This window comes from Eptesicus fuscus, chromosome 5 (genome assembly GCF_027574615.1).
Source record: "Eptesicus fuscus isolate TK198812 chromosome 5, DD_ASM_mEF_20220401, whole genome shotgun sequence".
NCBI lineage: Eukaryota > Metazoa > Chordata > Mammalia > Chiroptera > Vespertilionidae > Eptesicus > Eptesicus fuscus.
The window spans coordinates 73,917,816-73,930,911 of record NC_072477.1 but is presented as its reverse complement, the minus strand read 5'-3'; the positions used below and the strand labels follow the sequence as shown (position 1 = coordinate 73,930,911).

Genomic DNA, 13,096 nt, shown 5'->3' with positions numbered 1-13,096 from the left:
GGTGGCTCCCATCCCCCTCTCCAAACTCAGAGAATATGCTCTCTCCTTGCCATTCCAGAGCCAATTTTGTTTTCTTTTACCTGAAAAATTCATACTCTCTCATCTCTGAGTCTTCGCACTGGCTAATCATTCTGCCTAAAACGTTGGTTCTGCATGCTTCATCTATTCTCCAAATCTGTTTCAGTATCATTTTACCAGGAAAGACTTCCCAGAATCCAGGTCCAGGAGAGTTCCTTTCATTGTATATTATTACAGCACTCCCTCTGATCACTTTGTAACATTAATCACAGCCATAATTTCTTACTCAGTGTATCTCCCACATTACGTTCTAAGTTCTATGTGAGGAGGGGTGTGTCCCTCATGTTTATGTCTATAACATCAATAACAGTATAGAAAATGTTCAATAAATATTTATCTCTCTCTCTCTCTCTCTCTCTCTCTCTCTATATATATATATATATATATATATATATATATATATATATATATATATATAAAAGCCAAGGGACTGGAACACCAGAACGACCGAAATGACTGAAATGACCAGAACAACCGGTCACTATGACGTGCACTACGGCTGGCCAACCAGCCCAATAGTGGGGGGAGGGGAAAGGAGGGAGGCTCCTCCCCCTTATCAGCCCCCCCAACCCCAATCAGGTGCTGGGGCCTGCTGGCCAACCTCCCACAGTCCCTCCCCTCCCCCCCACCAGCCTTGCCCAATCGGCTCCCAACAGGGTAGGCCATCCAGACCCCACCCATGCATGAATTCCTGCACTGGGCCTTCTAGTCATTAAATAAATGAATAAACTCAACAAAGAGTAAAAACATTAGCAACAGGCATAATTTATTGAATAGTATCTGAGCATTCTCCTTATATTCAATCAAAGGTCATATCATTAAAGGACTCCCTTCCCTTTTTTTTTTCTTCTTTTCTCTTCTCAATTAATTTTCTCTGCCTGCATCTCCTTAATTCTCTGCAATAAAATCTACTGATGAGTTACTTTTGAAGGCTTAGGGTCGTTCGAATCTTGAGCCAATCTCAGTTGAGGCAGCCTGTAAATCTCTGGTCTCAGCCTTTTCTGATATTCCTAGGTCTCCTGAACTCTAAATTACAACTACTGCTCCTCTGTTGGCCCAGGAGTCTTCTCCACTGCTGAGAAAACCCATGATCCATGCCCCAGGAGATCGCCCTGAAATCACAGCATGTTCTGTGCCTGGTTTGCCAACTCCCTAGGATTTTATTTCTGCCTAGATTCTCCCTCATTCATCTTAATAAGCTGTTCTGCCTGGAACTCCAGTATCCCACAAAGGCATATCAGGACAGCAGTACACTGGTGTGGTAGAATAATTTATGAGGATCTGTACTGTTCACTGTGTTGCAGAGGAGCCCTCTGGGAGTGCAACAAGAAAAAATTCCCAATAATCTCAGAGAATTTATACTTCTAAGCAACTAAATTGTTTTACCTTGTCATATGTACAATATGTTTCATGTAACTTACCATGCATCCCATTTGTTTTTTAAACATTTTTGTTCACATTGTCTCCAGTTTTTATGCTTGCTTATAAATTTTTGAAGTATCACTATTTTTAAAAAATTAATTTGCTATCAAACATTATTCTACTGCTATTCTAGAGAAGATAATTTTCCCTTGTTTCTGAACAAGATAATGAAATACAGTTTTAAACAAATAGAACTCTAAATAAAGTAGAGCCTTGAAAGTCTGAGGCCTCCATGATAACCTGAAGACCACATTCTTTGTATCTACACATCAAAGATAAAGCCAGGTTTCTCCAGAGAGATCCATTAGGCTTGCCTCAGTAACTTGTCATGGGCTTTTAAATGATTATCTCCCTTTCAGATAAACATGCTCTTGTTACAGGTAATTAAAAATAACTCCCTACACTTTTCATTTTATATTTGTATCCATTTCCCAATGGTCTCTTAAGAAATTGATCCAATAAAGTACAAATGTTTCTTGTATCCGGCAATTCAGGAAAAATGAAGGGCAAATACATTCAAGACCTTCACCCCCGACAGTCGAAAGTTTGGAAGCACAAGTAGATGTTCACAGGTAATCGTTTGCTATAATTGATAATAGGAAAATGATTAGTTTGTTCTCCTGTTATAATTTATGAGAATTATCTTAACATATAAGGGTGTTTAGATTTATTTTTTCAATTTTCATTCATGTACTATGAGTGAAGGTATATCAGGATATATTTTCTTTCACACCCTTATCTCAGTCATTCCAAGAAATTCATACCCCAATACTACCCACCCTAAAAAGAGATTATTTTATACTAATCAACATATTACCTCAAATCTTTCCCTCTCCCCCTCTGTTTCATCAGCAGGCAATTATTTTTTCTCATTGTTATCAATTTCATTTTACCTTTTAAGTCTCTATATAAATTCAACCTTCACATTTCAGGTAGTAATAAACAATACTCAAGTGGCTTTCTTATTTTTTTCTAAACTTATGCTTTTCTGACGTACCTTTTAACTGCAAAAGTAAATCTGTTAAGCAGGAAATTGTATTTCTTCTCAATATAGTCAATCTTTTTTAAATTAAATTTATTAAGCTGAAATTGGTTGATGAAATTATATAGGTTTTAAGTGTACAATTCTATGATACATCATCTGTATATTGCATTGTGTGCCCACCACCCAAACTCAAACGTTCTTCCATCACCATATATTTGACCCCTTTACCCTTTATCATCCCTCACCCCTTCCTCTCATAACTATCATACTGTTGCCTGTGTCTATTATTTCTATTTTACTTTAGAATACTAGTTATTAATTTCTCCACCTTTCTCTTTTAGGATTGTTTTCTAGAATGGAGATATGAAAGTTGAGTATAAAACTATTGGCTTTACAACCATCTGAAAATTCACTGAATCAATAAGAGAGAAATTTAAGTAATAGATAAATACGGGAAATAAGTACTAAATAACAATAGGGAAGCCTACGCACTCATGGCTAAACAATTCATTTAAACTTTTGGCATTCAATTTTCTCATCCATAAACCATATGTGTGGAGGGCACCAAGCAATTCTTTCAATATTTTTCTCTTGGGGAAATCAATGTGATTCAAAGATTTAGTCCCCAAGAGAAACTAATAATGGGCTTGCTTGTCTCTATGGCAGCAGTGGGTCACTCTCCTTTCCACTAATTAGCTTTTTTTCTTTATAAAGAATCTCATATAGAGCTTTGTCTTGGGTGGGAAGATATTAGTTACAGAAATAAAGACTAAGCTCTCTGAATTTCTCTTCTAAAAATGTACATCTTATGACTGAACAGGCAGGTAGGAAAGATGCTTTTAAATTACAAAACTGCCTCTGTCATGTTTTCTTCTCTCTCTCCATCCCCCTCAACTCCCCTTTAATGTCTGCTCTTCTATAAAATATGTGTCAGAAATTTTCTCCTTTTTGAAATGTGTTTTCCTTTTATTCTATGCCATCCCTCCTCTTCCAAAAATTCAATTATTGAATCGCATTGTCTTGTAAAATTAATTCTGCACACACAGACATTTTTGATATTTTCCAATTATCTCCTTAATGTAAATATTTTCAAGATTCATGGTTCTGATGTTTGTGCTCTCCAACTAATTTTAAACTTTATTTTTCATTGGGTAAAACAGCCATTCCAACCCTATCTGAGGGCCAAATTCTGTTTTAAATCAGAGGGGGAAAGATCTCAATCCTTGACCTCCAGGATTTCGATGTGGTTCTCTCTCCTTCAGTATTACTATCCTCCACATTTGAAGGCTCCAGCCGATGCCCAAAAATATTCTGGCCCCAAGCCAGAGTATGGTACAGAGGAGCTGGTGACTATAAGTTCTAAAATGGAACTGTTCAGGGTTGGCCAGGTAGTTGTAAAAATAGGTAAGGGAACAAGGAAAAGCAATATTTAATGAAAAAGAAATGGTGTTTTATCAATAGAAGACCAATTTTATTTTAAATGAAATAGGAAATAATTCTAACTTTTGAGGAAGACCATTGGACTGGAAGTTAGGCTGACTTTCAGTTCTGGCTCTGTGAACATATTGTTATAAACACATGACTAGCCATTTAACCTCACTGGGTTCTCTATCTGTAGAACGAAGTAACTTTGAGTTCACCTCCAAGTTCTTTCCCACTTCTATGCAAACCTGTAATTTTGATCATCTTTTTTTTTAAAATACTTATCTACATTTTCTGTTTAAAGATGTGTCTTCCCAGGCCCTGAATGACTACAAATTTTATATCTCCAACAGGAGAGATGGCAAGCTCTATCAGGAACTAGCTTCTGAAGTACTCTTGAGAGCCTCACAAAGTCACCAGTGTTTCCCAAGAAGGCAGAGAAACCCAGCTCTCTCAGGTCATCAGAATTTCTTCAATAATTATACATATTAATTCCAGATGTTTATAACAGAAAGAGTGGGTGGGACTTTCTTCACTTATCTAAGTACTCATATATATGCATATAACTGGGTTATTACCAGGAAGTACAAGCTTATAGAGAAAATATTATTAAATTCAAATTATCTATATATTTGTGAGGGCTACTATTTTGTTTCTTATAAAGATGATTTTATATCTATTTCTAGAAAATTCATTCAACAAATATTTCTATGTCTTAGACACTGATTAAGGTTATATACTGTTGGACAAAGCATAAAAGGTCTCTAAATCATAAACTTTAATGTAGGTAAAATACTGTCTGGAGGCTAACGGGATGTTTTTAATCAATTACTTCCTAATATTTTAGAGGTGACTCATCTATCAGTTAGGTGAACCATATGTTCATCTACCCAATTTCATGATGAGAGTCCTGAGCTTAGTTGAATAGGATAAAACAATTGATCTTAAGCAGTCAACATGATTCTTTTTATTTTTCAACATGATTCTTCATCTTCAACTTTATTTTTCAGAAGACACTGAATTGTATGGTGAGCTTAGGAAGTCACCAAACATCTCCTGCTTTGCCGTGAAATCTTTACTAGAATTCATTCCCAATGGCCAACCCTGACCAAAGTGAAGCAAGGGAATGCTTTGTCAGTTACCTGGATGGAATGCCCCAAGAAATTTCAACTTCATGATAGTTTTATACAAAGTCCAAGTTTAATCAGGACCCTTTACTTATTACTTAGCTATATCCCCCCCTTAGTAATCTCATCTATGAATCAATTTTTGGCAGTTTATGAAAATGGCTAATTGGATGAGAAAGGTGTGAGGCTTTATTTCCTCAGTTGGTATGTCTTTTAACAACTAGTCAATCTTGTTTTCAAACATCCTTACTAAACCATTCCTTCAACTCTGTACTCTTGGATAGTTTTATAAAAACAAACTAATATAAATATATGTGAACTGACATATATTTCAATATCTAAAATTATATTTTTAATATTTTTTAATTTTTCAATTAGAGTTGATGTACAGTATAGTTTCAGGTGCACAACCCAATGATTAGACATTTATATAACTTACAAAATGATAGTCCTGATAGATCTAGTACCATCTGACACCATACACAATTATTATAATCCTAGAGGCCCAGCACACGAAATCATGCGCAGGTAAGATCCCTAGGCCTAGCCTATGATCAGGGCCATCTTTCGCCCACTCGTCAATCCCCAGTACCACCCCGCTGCCACCCACCCAGTTCCCCATAGTTCCCCGTTCACCATGCTGTGATCAGAGCCTGCGGGCCAAGGGGAGGGACCATGAGGTGGTCAATGCACCTTAAGCGACTGGTCAAGCAGTCATTCTGGTCATTATGTCGTTATGGTTGATAGGCTTTCATTATATAGGATTACTAGAGGAGTGGGCCTAAGCAGCAGTCAGATATCCTTATCGCTGTGCTGCCGAGGAGGCAGGCGGGAGAGACCATGGGCCTGGCTTGTGGTTGAGCAGAGCTCCCAGTGGGAACGCACAGAGAACCAGGGGAAGCTTCTGTGTTGAGCGTCTGCCCCCTGGTGGTCAGTGCACATTATAGTGACTGGTTGTTCCTGGTTGTTCCCCCTTTTGGATCAATTTGAATATAACCCTTCTATTATATAGGATGCTGTACTTTTCATCCCCATGACTATTCTGTACCTGCTAATTTGTACTTAATACCTTCACCTTTTTCACCCATCTCCCCAACCCTCCTCCCATCTTGCAACCATCAAAATGTTCTCCGTATCTATAAGACTGTTTCTGTTTCACTTATTCCTATTTATTTTGTTTTTTTAGATTCCACATATAAGTGAAATCATATGGCATTTGTCTTTCTCTGATTTGTTTCACTCAGCACAATCCATGTCATTGCAGCTGGCAAGATTTCATTCTTTTTTTTTTTTTTTTGGCTGTCATATTTCATTCTATATATAAGTACCACTTCTTTATTTTTTCATCTATTGATGGACATCTATGTTGCTTCCACATCTAGGCTATTGTAAACAATGCTGTAATGAAGATTTATCTTTTAAATTTATAGGTTTCAATTTAGTGTTTGAGTTTCTTCCAATAAATACTCAGAAATGGAGTTGCTGGGTTCTTCTTTGCCTCTTGTTATAGCCTTTATTTTAAAGTCTTTCTGGTGTAAGTATTGCTACCCCAGTTTTTCTGTTTCCATTTTTATAAAATATCTTTATCTATCCATTTACTTTTAATTAGGGTGTCTCTTTTAATCTGAAATTAGATTTTTTTATTTTTTAATATATTTTTATTGATTTCTAAGAGGAAAGGAGAGGGAGAGAGAGCTAGAAACTTCAGTGATGACAGAGAATCATTGATTAGTTGCCTTCTGCACGTCCCTTACTGGGGATCGAGCCTGCAACCCGGCATGTGCCCTTAACCGGAATCAAACTTGGGACCCTTCAGTCCAAAGCCCAATGTTTTATCCATTGAGCCAAATCAGCTAGGGCAGTAGATTTTTTTAAGCTCTAAAATGTCAAATTCAACTACCATTATTTAAAAATTTGGATGATGCAATTGGTTTACTTTCACTGTACTTAATATTATAAAGAAAAAAATATAATGCTATTTATTATAAACTTTTATTAACACTTATTTTAATAACTCTATTACTTCCATCATGTACATATGTTATAATAGCTTTAAGCCAAATGTTTGGCATTTAAATTGTTCAAAGTTTTATCACTGTAAAGTATGATAAAAATTTTTGTGCCAAAAACTCTTTTCTGTGCAAATAGAATTTCATATGAGGTATTATTGAACCAAATGGTATGGATTCAAGATTCTTGATACATGACTTCAAATTTTTTTTAATGTTTGAATCATTCTATACTACCTCTAGCAATGTATAATGGTAACTATTTCACTAAGATATTGACAGTTTTGATAATAATAATTGTAAAACTATTTTTTAATTTAATAAGAAAATAAAAGGAAGAAATCAGTATATATACACATACATACATACATGAATAGTTTACATTTCTGAATTCCCTCTTATCATGTGTCATTCACCTATTAGATTTTATTGAGTGGTTTGAACTCTTTATTATGTTATAAAAATATTAACCTTTAGTCTCTATACAGCATTTTACATTCAAGTATGATTTATGTGTTGCTTTGGGGTAGATTGTGTTTTGGTGTTTGATTTTTGTTTTTTGGGGGGAGGGCAGGTGAATTTTTTTCTTTTTTTTAATTAATCTTTACTGTTATATTACAGATGTGCCCTTCTATTTCCCCATTGACCTCTGCCCCACCCCCCAGGCCTTCACCACCCTATAGTCTGTGTCCATAGGTTATGCATATATGCATAAATATTCTTTGGTTAATCTCTCCCCACCACCCCACCACCCCTGCCTTCCCTCTGGAGGTAGTTTGTTTTAAGTTTATATGAGAAACAGCCTTCCTGGATGTTTTAACTGTAGTTACACATTTTTACACTCAGTTCTAATTGTAATTTTATTTTATTATTCTTGGTATATTTTAAAAGGTTGTCTTTTTTTAAAGCATATTTATATGCTCATTTACACTCTCCCAATTTTCTGGGATTTGATATTTATTTTGTTTTTAGTATTTATTATTTACATTCACCTGAATTCGGAGTTTATTTTTTGCATTCTTTTCCAACTTTTTTAAATGCCTGATTAGTTCATGTATTTAAATAAATTAGAATATTTAAAGCAATAGATTGCCTCTGAATGCAGCTTTGATCATACGACATTAATTTTTTATACCTGGGTTCCATTATTTTGTAAATAGTTTACAATCAATTAAACAAAGTATTTGTTACTAACTAAATTTCTTTTCCTTTTTTGCCTTTTTTAAAACTCTTTCTTAATTAAATTTGTAGGGTAGGAATTGGTTAAAAATTATATAGGTTTTAGGTGTACAATTGTATAATCTACAATACATCACCAGTATATTATATTGTGTGTTTCTCTCCCCCTTCCCCTAAGTCATCTCCTTCCATCGCCATTTATTCTACCTTTATCCTTTTCTTCCTCCCGCTACTCAACTTTTCCTCTGGTAATCACCATACTGTTGTGTGTGTCTATAAGTGTTTGTGGGTTTTTTTGGTTAATCCCTTTATCTTTTCACCCAGCCTCTAACCCCCATCCCCTCGACAACTGTCAGTCTGTTCTCTGCTTCTCTAAGTCTGTTTCTATTTTGTTCGTTAGCTTATTTTGTTGATTAGATTCCACATACAAGTGAAATCCTATGGTACTGGTCTTTCTCTGACAGCTATTTCACTAAGCATAGAACTCTCCAGGTCCATCCATGCTGTTCCAAAAGGTAAGATTTCTTTTTTCTTTTTTTTTTAATATCCTAGTAGTATTCCCTTGTGTAAATATACCACAGCTTTTTGTTGTTGTTGCTGTTGTTGGCACTCATAGATGTCCCCAATTCTCCCCTCCATTGCCCACCTCCAACCAGTTGTCACCCCGTGACCTTCACCACACTGTAGTCTGTGTTAATGGGCCAGACATATATGTTCTTTGATTAATCTCTTCACCTTCTTTCATGAGTCCCCACCACCACCTTCCCCTCTGCCATCTGTCTGTCTATTGCATGTATCTATGCCTCTGGTTCTATTTTGCTCATCAGTTTATTTTGTTTATTAGATTCCACATATAAGTATTTGTCTTTCTCTGACTGGCTTATTTCACTTAACATAACAATCTCTGGGTTCATCAATGCTGTCACAAAAGGTAAGAGTTCCTTCATTTTTACAGCCGCTATTCAGTTGTGTAAATGTACCACAGCCTTTTTATCCACTCATCTACTAATGGGCAATTGGGCTGTTTCCAGTTCTTGGCTATTGTAAATAATGCTGCTATGAACATAGGTGTGTATATATTCTTTCTGATTAGTGTTTCAGGATTTTTAAGATATATTCTCAGAAGTGGGATTGCTGGGTCAAATGGCAGTTCCAGTTTTAATTTTTAGAGGAAACTTCATACTGTTTCCACAGTGGCTGTACCAATCTGCACTCGCACCAACAGTACCCAAGGGTTCTCTTTTTCCACATCCTTGCCAACACTTGTTTGTTGGTTTATTGATGATAGCCATTCTGACAGGTGTGAGGTAATAGCTCATTGTGGTTTTAATTTGCATTTATCTGATGAATAGTGATGTTGAGCATCTTTTTATATGTCTATAAGTCATCTGTATATCCTCTTTGAAGAAGTAGCTATTCAGGTCTTTTGTCCAATTCTTAATTGGATTGTATGTCTGTTTGGTGTTTTTATAATTTCTTTATAAATTTTGATTATTAACCCCTTATCAAATGTATCACTAGCAAATATGTTCTCCCATTCAATGGGTTGTCTTTTTGTTTTGTTCAATGGTTTCCTTTGCTCTGAAAAACCTTTTTAGTTTGATGTAGTCACATTTGTTTATTTTTGTTGTTATTGATTTATTTGCTTGAGGAGATATATCAGAAAAAAATATTACTACAAGGAATGTCACAGATTTTACTGCCTATGTTTTCTTCCAAGATTTTTATGGTATAGAGTCTTACATTTAAGTCTTCAATCCATTTTGAGTTTATTCTTGTGTATGGTGTAAAAAGGTAGTCTAGTTTCTTTTTTTTTTTCTTCACATATCTGTCCTATTTTCCTGTCATTTATTTTTTACCCCATTGTATGTTCTTGGCTCCTTTGTCAAGTACTAATTGACCATAAAGGTGTGGGTTTATTTCTGGGCTCTCTTTTTTATTCCAATGATCTAAATGTCTGTTTTTATGCCAGTACCATGCTGTTTTGATTATGATGGCCTGAAGTTATAGTTTGATATCAGGTAGTGTGATACCTCCAACTTTGTTCTTCTTTCTCAAGATTGCTGTGGCTATTCTGGTTCTTTTATGGTTCCATAAAAAATTTTAAAATATTTGTTCTAGTTCTGTGAAAAACACCATAGGTGTCTTGATAGGAATTTCATTTAATCCATAGATTGCTTTGATTAGTATGGACATTTTAATGATGTTAATTCTTCCTATCCATGAACATGGTATATACTTCCACTTATTTGTATCTTCTTCAATTTCTTTCTTCGTGTCTTATAATTTTTCGAGTATAGGTGCTTTACCTTCTTGGTTAAATTTACTCCTAGGTATGTTATTATTTTGGATGTAATTTTAAATGAGATTGTTTTCTTAGTTTTCCCTTCTGATAGTTCAGTATTGGTGTATAAAATGCAACTGATTTCTGGGTATTTATTTTGTATCAAGCTACTTTACTAAATTCATTTATCAGTTCCAGTAGTTTTTTTGGTGGGGCTAGTGAATCTCTTTTGAGTAGGGGGGCACCAATCAGATTCACAGAGAAAGTGGAGGAAATGGCCCCTGACTTAAAGCCACACAACTCAGTCACTGACCCCCCTTAGTCTGACCAGACCTCAACATCTTAACCCAGGCAGCTGACTCCTCAGCAGGGCACAAGTTCCATTGGTTGGGTGACTGGGACTCCAGAGGATGGGCTATTACATTCCCCCAGGCTGATGCCATATGGAAGGGAGTGCTCCACCTAAGAAAGATGGAGTCTACAGTATAAGACAGGGACTTGGCACAGAGCCTTTCCCCAGAACCACAAACCAAGTCTCCTCTCACACAACTCTAGTCCACTCACCCTCTCTCCCCCAGAGCCCAGGGGTGAATGAACAAGATTTTATGAGCTGCTCCTTTAAGAGAGTGCCTGTGTCTCTAGATAACTCTCATCTCTCCCTGGAAGACAGAATCCCCACTGATTTTCACAGTCAGGTATATGGGCACCCCTTTCAGGCTCTGGTGCTCTGGGCTGAGACCCATACATGTCAGGAGGAACCTTTGCAGCTGAGATATTTCTCCAGAATCTCAGTGGCTGCCCGTGGGAGCTGTGGGAGCATGGCTAGCCATTTTCATGTCTCTGCCCTTCCTACCAATCTTGATGTGGCTTCTTCTATAAATCCTTGGTTATAAAACTTCTCTTTAGCTAGTATTTAGCTGGTTATTCAGGTTGATTGCTCTACATTTATAATTCCAGTTTAGTCCTGGTTGGAGGTGAGTGTAACATCTACCTACTCCACTGCCATCTTGGATCCCCTTACTAATCGTTTTAAATTATCCACATTTAACAATATTTTTTCAGTACCTACAAGTTGATTCCTTTTTCCTTTTCTTTCAGGTCACTTCAGATGTTTCCCTTCTTTCTGATTCAATGGACCAAGTAAATGGCTCTGTGGTAAAAGAATTTGTATTATTGGGACTTGCACAATCTTTGGGAATGCAGTCTTTTCTTTTTCTTTTCTTTGCTTTATTCTATGTGGGAATTATCCTGGGAAATCTCTTCATTGTGTTCACAGTGATTTTTGATTCTCACTTACACTCCCCCATGTATATTCTGCTAGCTAACCTATCACTCATTGACCTGGGCCTTTCATCTACCACAGTTCCTAGGATGATATCTGATCTTTTCAGTGATTGCAAAATCATTTCCTTCCACAGTTGCATGGCACAAATGTTCTTTATTCATGTCATGGGAGGAGTGGAGATGGTGCTGCTCATATCTATGGCATATGACAGGTACACTGCAATCTGCAAACCTCTCCACTATCTAACTATTATGAGTCCCCAAATGTGTATACTTTTAATAGTGGCTGCTTGGACCATTGGAATGATTCATGCAGTGTTTCAGTTTGTTTTTGTCATAAATTTACCTTTCTGTGGCCCTAATAATGTGGGGAGCTTTTATTGTGATTTTCCTAGGGTAATTAAACTTGCATGCATGGACACTTACAGACTAGAATTTGTGGTCATTGCCAACAGTGGCTTCATATCTATGGGAACCTTCTTTTTCTTAATTATATCATACATCTTTATTCTAGTCACTGTCAGAAAACATTCTTCAAAGGATTTGTCTAAAGCATTCTTCACTTTGTCAGCTCACATCACTGTAGTGGTTTTGTTTTTCATTCCATGCATGTTTCTCTATGTGTGGCCTTTCCCAACCAAGTCATTGGATACATTTTTTTCCATTGTGGATTTTGTTGTCACCCCTGTCTTAAATCCTGCCATCTATACTTTAAGGAACAGAGATATGCAAGTGGCAATGAGAAGGCTGAGTGGACAAGTTATAAGTTCTAGGTAGATGATGTGACAGTTCATTGATGAGAGTACAAGATGAATATCATGGACCAAAAGGACCCTCATGATTACCATAAACACTATGGAATGTGTACAATTTCATCACTGCCTTTGAAAAACTGAGAATTCTATCAAAAAAAGAAGTATTAAATCAAAGAATTTCATTCTTAGATAGAGATGCAATATTTTTTAGTTATAAAAAATAGTGTTATGGCCTGTCCAATGTGGCTCAGAGGCTGAGCAATGGCCTATGAACCGGAAGGTTCAATTTCTGGTCAGAGCATATGCCTGTGAAGGGCATGCAGGAGGTAACCAATCAATGATTCTCATCATGGATGTTTCTTCTCTCTCTCTCTCTCTCTCTCTCTCTCTCTCTCTCTCTCTCTCTCTCTCTCTCCTTCTTCCTTCCTCTCTGAAATCAATAAAAATATATTTTAAAAAATAGTGTTATGCCGGAAACCGAACATTGACACTTTGAACTTAAATATGAAAAGGGAATCGGAATGCTTTGGTCAACCTTAATCGCTCTGAAT

The 13,096-nt window shown here is 36.3% G+C and overlaps 1 protein-coding gene across 1 annotated transcript; it reads left to right on the top strand.

Moving 5' to 3' along the window:
- The first annotated feature begins 11,628 nt into the window (after window positions 1–11,628).
- LOC103287483 (olfactory receptor 4F6-like) lies at window positions 11,629–12,567 on the top strand. Its single transcript, XM_008143198.2, has one exon. It carries the CDS (start codon window positions 11,638–11,640, stop codon window positions 12,565–12,567), a length of 930 nt encoding a protein of 309 aa, XP_008141420.2. The 5' UTR covers window positions 11,629–11,637.
- The last annotated feature ends 529 nt before the right edge of the window (window positions 12,568–13,096 follow it).